General features: G+C 41.8%; 3 protein-coding genes across 3 annotated transcripts; 2 read left to right on the top strand and 1 right to left on the bottom strand.

Annotated features, from left to right (window-relative positions):
* Window positions 1–1,118: 1,118 nt before the first annotated feature.
* On the bottom strand, window positions 1,119–1,610 carry LOC109155167. The gene has a single exon (XM_019302899.1). It carries the CDS (start codon window positions 1,608–1,610, stop codon window positions 1,119–1,121), a length of 492 nt encoding a protein of 163 aa, XP_019158444.1.
* A 6,313-nt stretch (window positions 1,611–7,923) lies between these two features.
* Window positions 7,924–11,908, top strand: LOC109155224 (IQ domain-containing protein IQM3-like). The gene is made up of 9 exons (XM_019302944.1): window positions 7,924–8,487; window positions 8,648–8,762; window positions 8,922–8,987; window positions 9,107–9,195; window positions 9,723–9,810; window positions 10,086–10,232; window positions 10,335–10,427; window positions 10,743–10,844; window positions 11,040–11,908. Exons 1-9 carry the CDS (start codon window positions 8,081–8,083, stop codon window positions 11,505–11,507), a joined length of 1,575 nt encoding a protein of 524 aa, XP_019158489.1. The 5' UTR covers window positions 7,924–8,080; the 3' UTR covers window positions 11,508–11,908.
* Window positions 11,909–11,997: 89 nt separating this feature from the next.
* LOC109155165 lies at window positions 11,998–13,593 on the top strand. Its single transcript, XM_019302898.1, has 3 exons — window positions 11,998–12,009; window positions 12,229–12,555; window positions 13,024–13,593. The coding sequence occupies exons 1-3, from the start codon at window positions 11,998–12,000 to the stop codon at window positions 13,351–13,353; spliced, it is 669 nt and encodes a 222-aa protein (XP_019158443.1). The 3' UTR covers window positions 13,354–13,593.
* Window positions 13,594–15,274: the final 1,681 nt, after the last annotated feature.

The following is a 15,274-nucleotide window of genomic DNA, read 5'->3' as shown; positions in this document are numbered from 1 at the left end:
CCCCCCGTGCACCCCGAAGGTACACTTTTTGGGGTTCAACCGTAAATTGAAGCGTTGCATAATTGAAAATACCTCTGTAAGGTCATCTGTGTGGAGGTCGGCGTTGGTGCTCTTAACGATCATATCGTCGACGTAGGCCTGGAGGTTGCGGCCGAGGACCTGCTTGAACACCTTGGCCACCATTCAGGTGTAGGTAGCACCCGAATTTTTCAGTCCGAAAGCCATGACCTTGTAGTAATAGACCCCCTCTGGCATGGTGAAGGCCGTTTTCTCCTCGTCGGCCTCCTCCATGAAGATTTGGTGGTACCCCCTGAACGCATCTAGGAAGCTCATAAAGGCACAACCTGCAGTCTCGTCCACCAGCTGGTCAATGTTGGGGAGGGGAAAGAGGTCCATAGGGCAGGCCTTGTTGAAGTCGGTGTAGTCCACGCACATCCTCTAGGTGGGCGGCTTTGGGGCGAGGACTACGTTGGCCAACCAGGTGGGGTATATGACCTCCCTAACATGACCAATCTCTAGCAGTGTGTCGACCTCCTTTTTGACGAACTCCCTCCTCTCGGCGGAGAAGTACCTTTTGCACTGCTGGATTGGCCTGACCGCGGGGTCGACGGCCAACTTGTGTGTGATCACGTCTCGGCTGAGGCCCGGCATATCCTCGGGACCCCATACAAAGACCTCCTTGTAGCTCCTGATGGTGTTGATTATCCGTGCCCGGAGCTCGCCCGGGAGGCCGACCCCTACCTTCACAACCCGGTCGGGTCGGCTGAGGTCGAGGATGACCTCCTCTGTCTCGACCACGGGCTCGGCCCGAGGTCGACCTACCTCCTCCCGAAATGCCTTCTCGGCGATGGTATGTACCTGGAGGTCCTTTTGACCAATCTGGCGGCACGCCTTCAAGTAGCAGCTGCGGCTTACCTTTTGGTCCCCTCGGGCGACCCCGACCACGGCTGGTGTCGGGAACTTGAGGCACAGGTGCTCCATGGAAATTACGCACCTGAGGTCTTCTAGGGCGGGTCGACCGAGTAAGATGTTGTGGCCGCAGTTGATTTTCACAACTACGAACTCGACTTCCCACCTCCTGGTGTGAGGTGGGGTGCCTATCTCCACCTCCAAATTGATCAACCCTCCGTCTCAATTGAGTCCCTCGTGAACCCGGACAGGGGGGTCCGTACTTGCTCCAGCTGCCCTCTCGAGAATCCCAACTGGGTAAACGTGTCGTAGTACATGACGTTCACCGAGCTACCCGTGTCTACGAGCACCCGGTGCACCACCACGTTGTTGATGTCCAGCTTGACCACCAGGGCGTCACGGTGGAGGAGGGGCCCATCTGGCAGGTCGGCGTCGGTGAACGTGATGGGCTCCCTTTTTGGCTTCTTCTCGTGGGGGGTCCGTGTGACCTCCCCCACGTACAAACTCCTCGCCCACCTCTTCCACTCGGCTGGCGAGTCTCCTCCCTCGGGCCCCCCAAAGATGACGTAGATGGCCCGTTTCTTCGGGGGCTGGGAGTCCTCCGTCGTCTTCTCCTCCTCCTCGGAGCTGTGGTCGTGGTGGTCCCTCTTGCGGGGAGCCGAGGTGGATGGCGCCTGGCCCACCCCCCTTCCGCCATACATTGCCCTGCTTCTGGCCCTGGGTCTGCTCCTGCGCCTGGCCGGGCTTCTTAATGAATTGGCCGAGGTAGCCCATTTGGATGAGCTGCTCGATTTGTCTCTTTAGGAGGATGCATTCGTCTGTATCGTGTCCCTTCTGCCGGTGGAACCTGCAGTACTTGTTGGGGTCCCCCCTAGCCGATATCTTCATGCACTCCTCCTTCGGGAATACCACGAGTCCCTGGTCCTCCGCGTGCGCCAAGATAGTACCCACAGGTTGTGTCAGCGGGGTGAGATAGCGTGTGGGTTCATCCTGGGCCCCTCAGTGTACTCACGTCGGTGTGGTCGGGGCGCCTTGCGCTCCTCCTGGGGTGCCTTGTCTTTTCGACCTCTTCCTTCTTCCTGCTCCTTCTTCTTCTTCTCGGCAGCCTCTGCGTCAGCGTACCTCGCTGCCTTGTCCATCAGGTCGGTGTAGGTCCTGGGGGGGTACTTGATGAGGTCCTAGTGAAAAGCGCCCGACCTCAAGTTGTTCCGGAAAATTACCATGGCCGACTTCGCTCAAAGTCGGCGACCCCCATGGCCTCTTTCTTCCACTTGCTGAGGTACTCGGCTAGTGATTCCGAGCTCCCCTGCTTCAAATCACACAGGTCGGCAATTTGCTTCTTCTGTTGTATGCTGGTGGCGAAATGGGATAGGAATTGCCGGGTGAGGTCCGCAAATGTGGAGATGGACCCCGCTGGGAGTGATCTGAACCAGTCATGCGCCTGCCCGTCCAGGGTGACGAAGAACCCCCTACACAGGATGGCGTCTGTCGCCTCGGTGATCATCATGGCGGCTCTGTACCTGGTCAGGTGTTGTAAACAAAGAAAATTGAATATATATTTAGAAATTCAAAGTTCTGGTTTACATATCAAGTATCAATGCGGTGTGGGTACATGTCTCTGGATATCCTCTGATTCTTCAATTGGTGCCTTGAACACTCCACCATGGAAGGGCCTACGGGTTTCAAGTGGCTTGATCTTCAAAGAAGGGCTTGTATATATAGCTTGTTCTTCTTGAAGGGCCTCCGGGTTCAAATGGCTTGATCTTCAATGGAGGTTTGGATCAATAGGCATAGGCATGATCATTATGGAGGAGAGACTTCTACTTTCAGTATCACATTTTTATTGTGATCCTGAATAATATTTTTCTAGATGTTTACATCACTTTTCCTAGGATGTGTGTGAGATTACATAGAAATGAGAGCTCCTATTTATAGCTGTAGGATAGAGAGTTTTGATAAGCTCAAACTCTTTTGATATTATCTAATTAACAAATTAGATAATATCAATATTATCCAAAATATTTCAAATATATTCAAATATACTAATATTGATAAATAATCAATATTTATCAAAATTTAAGTGTCTACAAATGCCCCCTCGAGACTTGCTTGTACACCACTTGAGAGCATATAAAACTTGAAAGTATGTAGTGCAAGAAAGTCTCGACACTACAACTTAAAGATATAAGGCCGTTTCAACTCGTGCCAAGGAGCCTTGAAAGATATGAGGCCGTTTTAACTCGTGCCAAGGAGTATCATTTAGCCTCCTCCATTTCAAATTTCATATGGGGTTTGCCCCCATACCGGTTGAAAGTGCCTATGAAGAGATGAGAGGCAGAGCTGTCCCACTGGGCGTGCCAATTTGTAAACAAAGAAAATTGAATATATATTTAGAAATTCAAAGTTCTGGTTTACATATCAAGTATCAATGCGGTGTGGGTACATGTCTCTGGATATCCTCTGATTCTTCAATTGGTGCCTTGAACACTCCACCATTGAAGGGCCTCCGGGTTTCAAGTGGCTTGATCTTCAAAGAAGGACTTGTATATATAGCTTGTTCTTCTTGAAGGGCCTCCGGGTTCAAATGGCTTAATCTTCAATGGAGGTTTGGATCAACAGGCAACAGGCACGATTGGATTGGAGGAGGGGCTTTTACTTTCAGGATCACATTTTTATTGTGATCCCTGAATAAGCTTCAAAACTTTAAGATATTTCTATGAATTTTTCCTAGGATGTGTCTGTTACATAGAAATGAAAGACCCTATTTATAGCTGTTGGATAGAGAGTTTTGATAAGCTCAAACTCTTTTGATATTATCTAATTAAACAAATTAGATAATATCAATATTATCCAAAATATTTCAAATATATTCAAATATACTAATATTGATAAATAATCAATATTTATCAAAATTTAAGTGTCTACAGGTGTGCCCGTGGGTCCGTGGTCCCCGAGTACGCTTTAATGGTGGGAAAGCGAAAATCTCGAGGTAAGGGCTCCTCCATGATGGCGTTTGCAAACGGGGAGGACAACACATCCTGGGGCTCTGGGGATCCGTCCCTCTCGTCGAACTTCCTCTAGAGCTCATCCATCCTCCTCCGCAGCTGCTCGACCTCTACCCGATGGTAGCTCGGAGCTCTACCATTCGTTTCCCCTGATCGTTCGACCCGGGGGGCCTGTGCACGTCGAGGTGGGACTCGGGTCCCCCGTCCCGGTGACCCCCGCGGGCCTGCCTCTTGTCGCGGCGGGGCCCGGGGTCCGTGGCTCGGCGACCTCCGGGTGACTGATTGCTGTCGTGCCTGCCTGCGGGAGCAGGATTCTGCTGGTAGAGGCTCATTAGCAGCAGGCCTTGGGCCCAACCTCTCCCGGGCTGGCACCCGGTCGCCCAACGTCTCCAGGGCGGGCCTGGTTTGGGTTGGGGCCCTTCCATCGTCGTCACGCTGGTGGTCTCGGCGGGAGTCCCCTCTTCCCCGCCTCTCCGATGGTCGAGGCGAGTTGACTTCCCCCTGGGTGACAAGTGCCTGGGCGGCCGGGTGCTCGGGCCGCTGCGCCCCCGGGTGGGAGGAGGTGGAGGCGACGCCGGCGCCCCTCCGGTGGCGCCTAGGGCGGCCTGTTCCTCTGCTTGGAGGCCCGCTGCGACGCGCGCCAGCGCGGTGGAGGCTTGTTCGAAGACCGTCACCCCCTCCCGGATGAGTGCGCGAGCCGGAGTGGGGGCGACGGGGGGTGGTGGCGACGCACCACTGCTACGGTGGTTGGTGAGCTGGGCCCTCAAATCCTCCCCCGACCTGGTGGAGGCGGCCAGTTGGATGCTTGGGGCGGGGGCCCCGTTGGGGCCGTTCCCGTTCGCGACGAGCTGGGTGCCGCGGGAACCATTGGTATGACGAGAGCTGGATCTCGATCGTGTCATCGCTGTCGATGAACAATAGTGGGGAGAGCGCTTAAGCGTGTATAACAGTTCTCAACAAGAGCACCAATGATGGATTTAGTTAACCCGGGGGTATACCCGAATCAATAAATCCGGATAAGAATATAATAAGAATAATAAACGAATAATATAGAACGATGTCGTAAAGGTCGCGGTGGACCGTATATTATATTAATTGCCGTAGTATTTGGCTATTACAAAGATTCGGTAGGACAAAAGTGTGTAATAATCGTATAATGTGGAATGAATTGCCCTTTGTTAGGACAAGGAGGGGGGTTTTTATACAAGCAACCCCCCCAACCGCCTCCCCTTAAATCGGGGTTGGTTAGATCTCAAGTTTGACCGGGCCCTGGCGGACCGGGTCGGTCGGGTCCCGAGCCCGGGTGATGCCGAGCTCGGGTAGGACCGAGCTCCCCGACCCGAGCTCCACGTAGGCCGGCTCGGGTCGGGGCACCTCCATGGTGCTCCGGATCCGTGTTGGTCTTGGGCACCTCCATGGTGCTCCGGGTCCGCGTTGCTCTCGGGCACCTCCATGGTGTCCCGGGTCTGTGTTGCTCTTGGGCACCTCCGTGGTGCCCCGGGTCCGCGTTGCTCTCGGGCACCTCCATGGTGCCCCGGGTCCGTGTTGCTCTTGGGCACCTCCGTGGTGCCCCGGGTCCGCGTTGCTCTCGGGCACCTCCATGGTGCCCCGGGTCCGTGTTGCTCTTGGGCACCTCCGTGGTGCCCCGGGTCCGTGTTGCTCTTGGGCTCCACCATGGTGCCCCGGGTCCGTGTTGTTCTTGGGCTCCACCATGGTGCCCTGGGTCCGTGTTGCTACCCCGGGTTGGGTCGTGGGTATAATATATCCATCAATACTTAATAAAGTTGTGCATTGTTTTGAATGAAAATGGTGTTTGAATGGCTGGAATATGATTTTTGTATCAGAAATTCACGTATTTGATTTATGAATTCAATGCTTTGTTTAGCCGAGCTTATATCTTATTTTAAGCTACTAATAAGCTATAAGCTCTGTTTGGTAATGTACCAAAATAAGCTTCAAAATAAGCTCCTAGCTTCTTAACTCTTTTTTTTCCATCTTTATCCTTATTATTTTAAAAAAATTACATAATTTACTCTTCCCAATTAAAACCATTTTCCCTTTTCCTTTATCCGCAACTTTCACCACAAATATTAATATTATTATTATTATTATTATTATTATTATTATTATTATTATTATTATTATTATTATTGTTACTTCATTATGAGATGCTAGATCATGATTATGCTAATAGTTTTATTTTAAAATGTTAATTTTTTTTAAAGACAAAATTGTTAAATTTTAATAGGTAAACAAACTAATTTAAATTTTATGAAGATGTCCTTTTTAGTCATTTTACATTTATCAGCTTATCAAAAAGCTAATTTTACCAAACACTTTCAATAATAACAGCTAGTTTAACAGCTCTTCAGTTTTCAGCTCCGAGCTTATAGCTTTTCAGCTTTCAGCTCATTTTCAGCTTTCAGCTCATTTTCAGCTTTCAGCTCCTTTTCAGCTTTCAACTCCTTTTCAGCTTTCAGCTCCTACCTTATAGCTTTTCAGCTAGGTTTGCCAAACAGAGCCGTTATTACACTAGAACAGATGATTTAGTCAATGTATATTCTTAAATAGTGATTATGAATTTTCATTGTTACCAAGTAAATAAAATTTTACCTATTTTCCTTTTTTTATTGATCTCTCTAAAATACATGCATATTACAATTCCACAAAACAACATAGCATTTAAAAAAAAAAAAAAAAGAGACTTTTTTTTTTAATAAATAATTTGAATTACACCATACTACCATAACTAATTATTATCGGAGTATTATTTTTTGAAAAAAAAAAACTAATTCATTAATCATAAGCAGAAATGTTTATAATACAGATCGTTAGAATGACAATGCATTCTTTACAGTCAGACATAGAAACAAATTTCTTAATAATGTTATAAAAAACTTGGATCGCAGATTGTTTTACAAATTTGAAACCGAAGTTGTTGGATGAACTCGATGCTTCTTCATAGTTCTGGTCAAACATAGCCAAATCTGACTCTAGTGAGATCATTTTATCATTCCACGCTTATGAGGAAACCTCGCCAAAGAAACAAGAGGAAAACTCGCCAGAGGGACGAAAGGAAAACTTATTATTATTGTTGTTGTTGTTTTTGTTATTGTTCTTATTAGTACATTATTTTAATTAAAATGTAATACTACGTATTTTTTTTTATGTCTATAATAATGTACACAATTTTTATAATTTGAATCACACCATACTACCATAATTTATTATTATTTTTATTATAATAAATTTTATGTGAAAGCGTCTAGAATGAAATGTGTAATACATTTTAATTAAAATGTAATTTTTTATAAGTTAATAGAAAAGTTATATTTTAATTAAATAAATATTACACGTCTCAGGTTAGATGGTCTCATACAAGATATATTATTATTATTTAACATGAAACAACATTACATAAGACTTATTATTAATGGCAAAAATTGGTGTGAGACCGTCTCACGGACAAGGGTCGGGGCAAGATCAAATGTAATACTTATACTGGAAAATGTAATATTAATAAGGAATAAAATATTTATTACTGAGAAATTGTAATACTTTTAAAGAAAAATGTAATACTTTTACATTTTTTTGATTTAAAAGTATTATATTTTTTCTCAAAAGTATTACATTTTTCCTTATAAGTAACAACATTTGCCAACATTACTTATAAGGAAAATGTAATACTTTTGATGAAAAATATAAGGTAAAAACTTGTGTGAGATCGTCTCACGACTCTCAATTCATGAGACAGGACATATATTTGATTAATGAGGCCAAAGATTCGATCTATTAATCAAAGATTTGACTCATTAATTAGAAATCTGATTCGTCTCACGGATGGAGACCCGTGAGACGGCCTCACAGAGTGAATGTTTATATTATTGTATTGTATGATTTTCTAATTTTTTTAAGCATTAATTAATTATTTTAATATTTTACTATTGTTGGTAAAATAAATGTGAATATGAAGCGACGAATATTTCACAGATTTTACTGACAAGTGGCTAGGCCGTTACCGGAGAGTTATACACAAACGACGCGCTAACACAGTCAGAAGTTGCAGTTAAATAGAGTGTGCCCGAGCACCTGTTTCGTATTCGATTCTCACTTCTCTCTAGAATTTTCTCTACTGAAAGGTCTCAATACTCTTGAGTTTGGCTTCAATGGAAGTTGAAACTCACTCTCCGGCGACCTCCTTAAGTGTCGACTCCGGCACTCGTGCTAACTATTCTCCCTACGTCGATCAGCCGAAGCTCCGCGCGTCGGGGTTCCGGAGCTCCAACGATGCCTCCGGAAGCGAAAATTTCGAGGACGGAGGCACGGAATGTAATAGCGTCAAAAAGGTTAATGACCGCGAGATATCTCCCCTGACCGTTTTGTGTTCTGAACCCGTGCCCTACGCGCCCAATGGCGTGGTCCACACCGGCTTGGTCTCTCCCGGGCCGGCGGCGGTGGTTGACGCGCCACTGACACGTCAGTCGAGCGCCGCCATGACGTTGCAGAAGGTGTATCGGAGCTACCGTACCCGGCGCATGTTAGCAGACTCTGCTGTGGTGGCTGAAGAGCTCTGGTAAATTTTATTTATTTTATGTTTTTCTTTTTAAAAAATATATATAGATATATTCAAATATTTAGAAACACCAAAATGACCAAAAATGGCTGACAACCACATAAAATATCTCTCTCTCCCTCATAAAATAGATTTTTCTTTATTTTATTGTTGTTTGCAGGTGGCAAGCTCTAGATTACGCTCGATTGAATCATAGTACAATTTCATTCTTCAATTTCTTGAAGCCAGAAACAACAGCTTCTCGTTGGAATCGAGTTAGGGTAAATGCTTCAAAGGTATGGTAATTTATGCATTTTATTACAATATACCATATAGCTGGGGAAAAGAGAAGAAGAGAAGAAACAGCACACAGCACGCTTTAGGCTTAGGCCAATATCTTTTATTTTCTGCAACTACTGTTGAAAATCCAAATATAAATGTATTTTATATTTCAGGTGGGTAAGGGTCTGTCTAAAGATGCCAAGGCTCAGAAATTGGCATTTCAGCATTGGATTGAAGCGGTAAATTTCTTAACAAGCCTTTTGGATTGACTTCCCTGAACTGTTTTATTTAGTTATTTGCAAATCGTGGTGCATTCCACTTCACTCTAACTGCTGATCTTGATGTGTACAAATTCTAGATTGATCCGCGGCATCGTTATGGACACAATTTACATTTGTATTATGAAGAGTGGTGCAATTCTGATTCTGGTCAGCCATTCTTCTTTTGGTAAGTATACTGTGAGCCTGGGAAACTATTTTTGATGTTTTGCAAGTCTATTGAGGTGGTCAAACATGGTGGCTGTATTGTATTCTACATAAACCACAACATCCAAAGAACAGGAGAACTAAATTGTGCTGATATGAGCTCAATGATTATGCATTTTATGTGTTTGTTGCAACCCAGAATTGTAAGCAATATGGATCAAGCATAAGTTTGCCCAAGGTGGATTGATTTTTTAGGTTCTGAGTACTCAGGAAAGTAGGACATGTGCTTTTGGTCAGCCGCTTATTAGAAGCTACTAAGATCACATATTACCTGTATGAGTGAAATTTGATTTGTAATCCATAAAGTAGCACAGCCAAATTCTTATGTTATTTTTTAAAATTAGACTTTGAATTAAACTTAATTTTCTTTTAGTTAGTTTTTTTTTTTTTTTTTTTTTTTTTGGTCTTATTTCTTTACATCTCTGACATTGTATGTAATGGGATAGTTTGTATTGTATCTCTTAAAACCTAGACTTGTCTGCTGTGCAGGTTGGATCTTGGAGATGGCAAAAAAGTTGATCTCAAGGCATGCTCTAGGTCAAAGCTTCAGAGACAGTGCATTATATATCTTGGGCCTGTAAGTCATAGTGTTGTTTTAGTAGTTTTATTGCATTCCAAAACAACATACTGCTCATCCATATTGTTTAAAATGGACTATTAAGTAGTGCTGCCATTACATTACATATATTTGCCTTCCAACTTCCTTAATAATGTACTCTGTCTAAGAAGTCCTAATAATATCCTTGATCACATGGTGTCACTTCATATGATTGTTTCCATGATCATATTCTTGGGTATTCAGTGACTACTACTAAATCTTTTTTTTTTCCTATCCATACTGTCTACAATCAGCAAGAGAGAGAGCATTATGAATATGTAGTTGTTGAGGGGAAAGTTTTGCATCAACAAACTGGAGAGCTTCTTGATACAACCAAAGGTTCACCAGGGGCAAAATGGATTTTTGTGATGAGCACCTCCAAAAAGCTCTATGCTGGCGAGGTAAGGACAGAAATTCTTCTTTCAGATGAATACAGAATACTTAAAACTATTTCTTTGAATAATTCTGATCCTTTGAATTGATTATGTTCACAATGTTGTCAGAAAAAGAAGGGAATGTTTCATCATTCCAGTTTCCTTGCTGGCGGGGCTACTTTAGCTGCTGGGAGACTTGTAGTGCAAGATGGAACACCTAAGGTGGGTTAATTTGCCTTCTTGTTTTATGTATTTTATAGAAGTTACAACTTACAATAGATATCTGGTTTGTGAGATTGAGAATCTGCTGTATCTATTATCAATTCGCATGGAACTTTCTACAATATTTCTTATTAACCGTGTCATCCATTACACTAGGCTTTCCACTGCATTATGTATTTTCTTCCCTTTATTCAGAGGGAATTTGAATAAAATAGAAAGAGAACTACTAAAAGATGCTGTATGTCACAAACCTCAAATTTTGCTAATGAGTTATTTGTGGTATCTTTCTAACTATTTGTACACTTGTACTTTCAGTCTATTTCACCATATAGTGGGCACTATCGGCCAACTGATGACAGTCTCAACACCTTTATATCATTTCTCAAGGAAAATGGAGTCAACCTTGATGAAGTTGAGGTAATAGATTTAATACGGAGTATTATATTTCTTTGGTTTTTTACTTAATTGAATATGATGTTGACTTTAGCAGACTATTGAATCAAGTGGCCTTATGCCTTAGTGACTGCCTAGTAGATACAATTTGTGAAATTATGGTGGTTGTCTTGATTGCAATGACTGTCTTCTTAATTAATTTCTAATTTGTGTCATCAGATAAAGAAGGCTAATGAAGACTACGAAAATTATGAAGAGGGAAAGTCAGTGAAGACATCTGAACTTTCAACTCTTTCGTCTACTCCAGCAGTGCTTCCAAATGAAGAAAAGAAAGATTTGTCCTTAGAATCATCTGGAGCTCTCAAATCTGCACCCAGTGGATGCTATAAAAGGACATTGTCTGGTGGTCTTCAGAGCCCGAGGGCCGAGGTGCCAAAGACGGTAATTCTGCAGAGGATCAATTCCAAGAAGGCATCAAATTCTTACCAATTAGCGCAACAACTCTCAAGAACATGGTCAACCGGTGCTGGTCCAAGAATCGGGTGTATTGCTGATTACCCCATTGAGTTGAGGTTACAAGCCTTGGAGCTCACTAACCTGTCGCCAAGACTTCCGCGGGTTCCATCAGGCTTGTTTTCACCCCCCATTCGTTCTGCTTCAGTCCCTGTGGCATCGTTAATATGTTAAACCAAGAAAGATCTGTGTTTACTCCCTAGAGCATTAGTCATTTTTCATATATGTTCCTAGCAGCAGATATATTCCCCTATGCTTTAGAGTGGTAGTTTGATTATGTGTGTGCTCGCATGCTTGTCTGAGCATGCTCGGAAGTCCACTGAGTTTAACGTTTTGAAGCACAGAGGGTAGAGGAGTTTGTGCAGTATTGTAGCACTCTGACTTGAAAAGCAGAATCCAGTTTTTGGGTGTAAGTCAAGTGGAGCACCGGAAATAAATGGCTGGTGGAAGATTAGTAATCTAATGCTGTCCTACTCCATATTTTGTATGATGGATGGGGGATGAGATGTAGGCCTTGCTTGCATTCTGTACACATATATGTTATCATATTTACTTTTACTCAAAGTTGCTGTCAAGTTTGACGCTTGGCTACTGTTTTAGGATAACCACTGTGTGAGACCTGTGAAACATGGGTCGAATATTTGATTAAGAGTTAATTCCAGTAATGGTCCCCCGAGTATGTTGATTTTCCACAATTGGTCCTCGTCTTTTAATTTGGACAATTTAACCACCCGACTATTAAATTTTTTCCAATTGAGGTCCTTCCGTCAATTGCTGGTTAAGTGGGTGTTAATTCGAGGGATAAAACCGTCATTTCCCTTAGTCAACGTATAAATCATCTTCTTTCCCCCAATGTATACGCGAATTCCTCTCGGTCTTTCCCCATCTATCATAGCGGGTTTCAGTGCTTCTCTCCGGCCCCAACCACCGTCTTCTGCATCCGCCGCCGCCTCCTTCGCCGCTAATCTACTTCTCCTCCTCACTCTGCTACCCCTCTCCCTTGCGCTCTTCGCCTTCGTCCTCCAATGGCGCAGCGGGGGAGTCGACGATCCAATCTCGCGGTGGTCCCCCAAGGAGTCGCGCAAGTTTCTGGGAATGGACAGCTCGCCTCTGGCCACCGTGGGCCAGTCCTCGGACTGTTCCCTGCTTTCCCGTCGGAATTCAGCGACTTTTCCTTACTACAGGGACTAGACCCAATTCTGAATCAGATCTCAAGCCAAAGGTTTGATTTTTTTTTGCTCTTTTTTGTTTCGTCGTCGTTTTCAAAGTGCTCTGGGGTTTGGAATTTCTTTGCATGAGTGGGTTTCCTCTTTCATTGTTCCTTTTTTTGTTAAACTTTTCCTTTCATTTCAATTTTTACTTTATTGAATTTACTGCATTCTTTTCTTTATTATGTTTGGCAATTGGTTTGGTCAAATGAGTTTTTCCCAAGTTCTAAGCATCTACCACCCGATATAAATTAATGATTTTTTTTTTCTTTTGGTTAAAGAAGGAATTGAAAAACAAATGCTGCAGATTAGGATGATTATGAACAAATGGGTTTTGTTTGATGAAATGCTTCACTTTTTTGTTCTGATTCCATGGAATCAGTTTGATTGCAGTGAGATGTTTAATTGTTATTGTTTTAGCATCTACTGTTCTTTTTGTTTTTCCACTCTTTAACATCCACCAATTTGGTTTGCTTTGTTAGAATATAATTTGTGCTATGATGGAGTTGCTGAATCTTTCTTTGGATTTATCATGCTTTGCCGTCGGGAGTCCGCTACTGGAGAGTAAAGCTACTACCATTGCTGTTGACGAGCGAGAGAGAGGGCTCCACCACCGCGCCGTTACGCCGGACAGCAACCATTACCGACGACCACCACCATCTGCCGTCAATACCATCCAGCCACACAGTCCACGTGGCATGCTCTGTTGCACTGTCTTCGTTTATTTATTCACGTATACATTGTGGAACAAAGATGATTTATACGCAATAAGGGGAAGGACGGTTTTATCCCTCGAATTAACACCCACTTAACCAGCAATGGACGGAAGGACCTCAATTGGAAAAAATTTAATAGTCGGGTGGTTAAATTGTCCAAATTAAAAGACGAGGACCAATTGTGAAAAATCAACATACTCGGGGGACCATTACTGGAATTAACTCTTTGATTAATGGGTTGGATCATTGACTTCATTAATCAAAGTTCGGAACGTTATGCTGTACAACCGTGTGCACCATGTAAGGTGTGTATGGTTTCAATTCATAATTTTTATACTGTAGACTCATAATTTCTATATTGTAGATTTATAATTTAAATACAGTAGGTTCATAATTTAAATACAGTAGATTTATAATTTCTAAAGTGTATAGTTATCAAATTATGAACATATAGTTCTGTGATTTGTAAATACAGAGTTCAACAATTGGGAATATGAACATCGAAAATTATGAACATACAGTTCTATAATTCTGAACATATATTTATAAAATTATGAACATATAGTTCTATAATTCTGAACATATATTTATAAAATTATGAACATATAGCTCCATCACATGTTAACAAATCTAATACTGTAGATACATAATTTCTATTCTGTAGATTCCCAATTTAAATACAGTAAATTCATAATTTCTAAACTGTGCGATTGCGAAGAGAGAATGAAATGTTTGAATGCGAAAGGAAATCGCCTGACACAGTTAACGGCAATGAAAAATGATTTTTTTTTTTAATAATTTGGAACGGCATCATTTGTGCAATAATGTGCACCATGTATAGTGCACACGATTACACAACATAATTTGCTTCAAAGATCCGACTCATTTTACAAATTGAGACCCGTGAGAGGGTCTCACACAAGTTTTTACCACTATTTTATTGTTTGACAATTTTAGTCTTTAAAAATTTAAAAGTTTTATACATATAATAATAAAATGTCTATGATATAAATATTTTTTTAAAAATGTTGTATGCTGCAACATTTATTAACATCCATTAACTTAACTTCTCTATGAATATATTTATTATTGTATGCATTAAAATATAGTTTGATATATTTTAAAAATATTCTATGCTGCAACATATCAAACTTAATTATGTTTTATAAAAGTTCAAATGGTTTTTAGAAGCTGCTAATTCTTCGATCATTATAATATAGACAATGGTTCATTTTACATTGTCAACTTTAATTATAGACAAATGGTTCACTTTACAATGTAGACTTCAATCATTATACTATAGACAATAGTTTACTTTACAATGACGACTACTCATATAAAGCTTTTAATATACTCAAATTTATTATTTTTTTCAAATATTGAATGTTAACATGTAAAAAATTAATAAAAGACTTACAAAATTCTCCACCATAATTCTAACCATACCTATCTTTATCAAGTGCAAAATTTCTTGTGTTTTGATATTACATATTTACATACCCCTTCCTTCTTGGGTCGTTATATCGTGGACCTTGGTGCATGATCAATCATGCACCGCGCGTCAGACACTACAGTGTGTCTAGACCGACACTGTCTCACGTATTATTTTTATATTATCAAAATGATACTGTAATTGTGGTGAAATGAAACTACAGTATATATAAAACGAAACTGAATAACATTTCACATATTTGAGTGTATATTGTACAATGAAGCTGTAATTATATTGAAATGATCATGTAGTTGTGTTTTAATGAAATTATAGTGTATATAAAATAAAATTAAATAACATTTTCACATATTTGAGTGTATAAATATTGAATGAAACTGTAGTTATATCGAAATGAAACTGTAATTGTGTTGAACTGAAACTGCAGTGTATACAAAATAAAACTGAAGAACAGAGTTATTTTTTACGAATATTCTGTTTCTTTTCATTAAATAAAACGACGTCGTTTTGACAGTATCGATTTAGACACACTGTAATGTCTGACGCGCGGTGCATTATATAATTTGC

This window comes from Ipomoea nil, unplaced genomic scaffold (genome assembly GCF_001879475.1).
Source record: "Ipomoea nil cultivar Tokyo-kokei standard unplaced genomic scaffold, Asagao_1.1 scaffold2694, whole genome shotgun sequence".
Taxonomy (NCBI): domain Eukaryota; kingdom Viridiplantae; phylum Streptophyta; class Magnoliopsida; order Solanales; family Convolvulaceae; genus Ipomoea; species Ipomoea nil.
Note: the sequence above shows the minus strand (reverse complement) of the source record. Positions and strands in the feature narration are given on the sequence as shown.

Excerpts from the sequence above, each read along its gene's own strand:
- LOC109155167 (XM_019302899.1), bottom strand. The coding sequence starts at position 1,610 with ATGTATGGCGGAAGGGGGGTGGGCCAGGCGCCATCCACCTCGGCTCCC.
- LOC109155165 (XM_019302898.1), top strand. Across the intron at positions 12,556-13,023 it reads AATCAGATCTCAAGCCAAAG|AATATAATTTGTGCTATGAT; the intron begins GTTTGATTTTTT and ends TTGCTTTGTTAG.
- LOC109155224 (XM_019302944.1), top strand. The coding sequence starts at position 8,081 with ATGGAAGTTGAAACTCACTCTCCGGCGACCTCCTTAAGTGTCGACTCC. Across the intron at positions 8,488-8,647 it reads GTGGTGGCTGAAGAGCTCTG|GTGGCAAGCTCTAGATTACG; the intron begins GTAAATTTTATT and ends TGTTGTTTGCAG. Across the intron at positions 9,811-10,085 it reads GCATTATATATCTTGGGCCT|CAAGAGAGAGAGCATTATGA; the intron begins GTAAGTCATAGT and ends GTCTACAATCAG.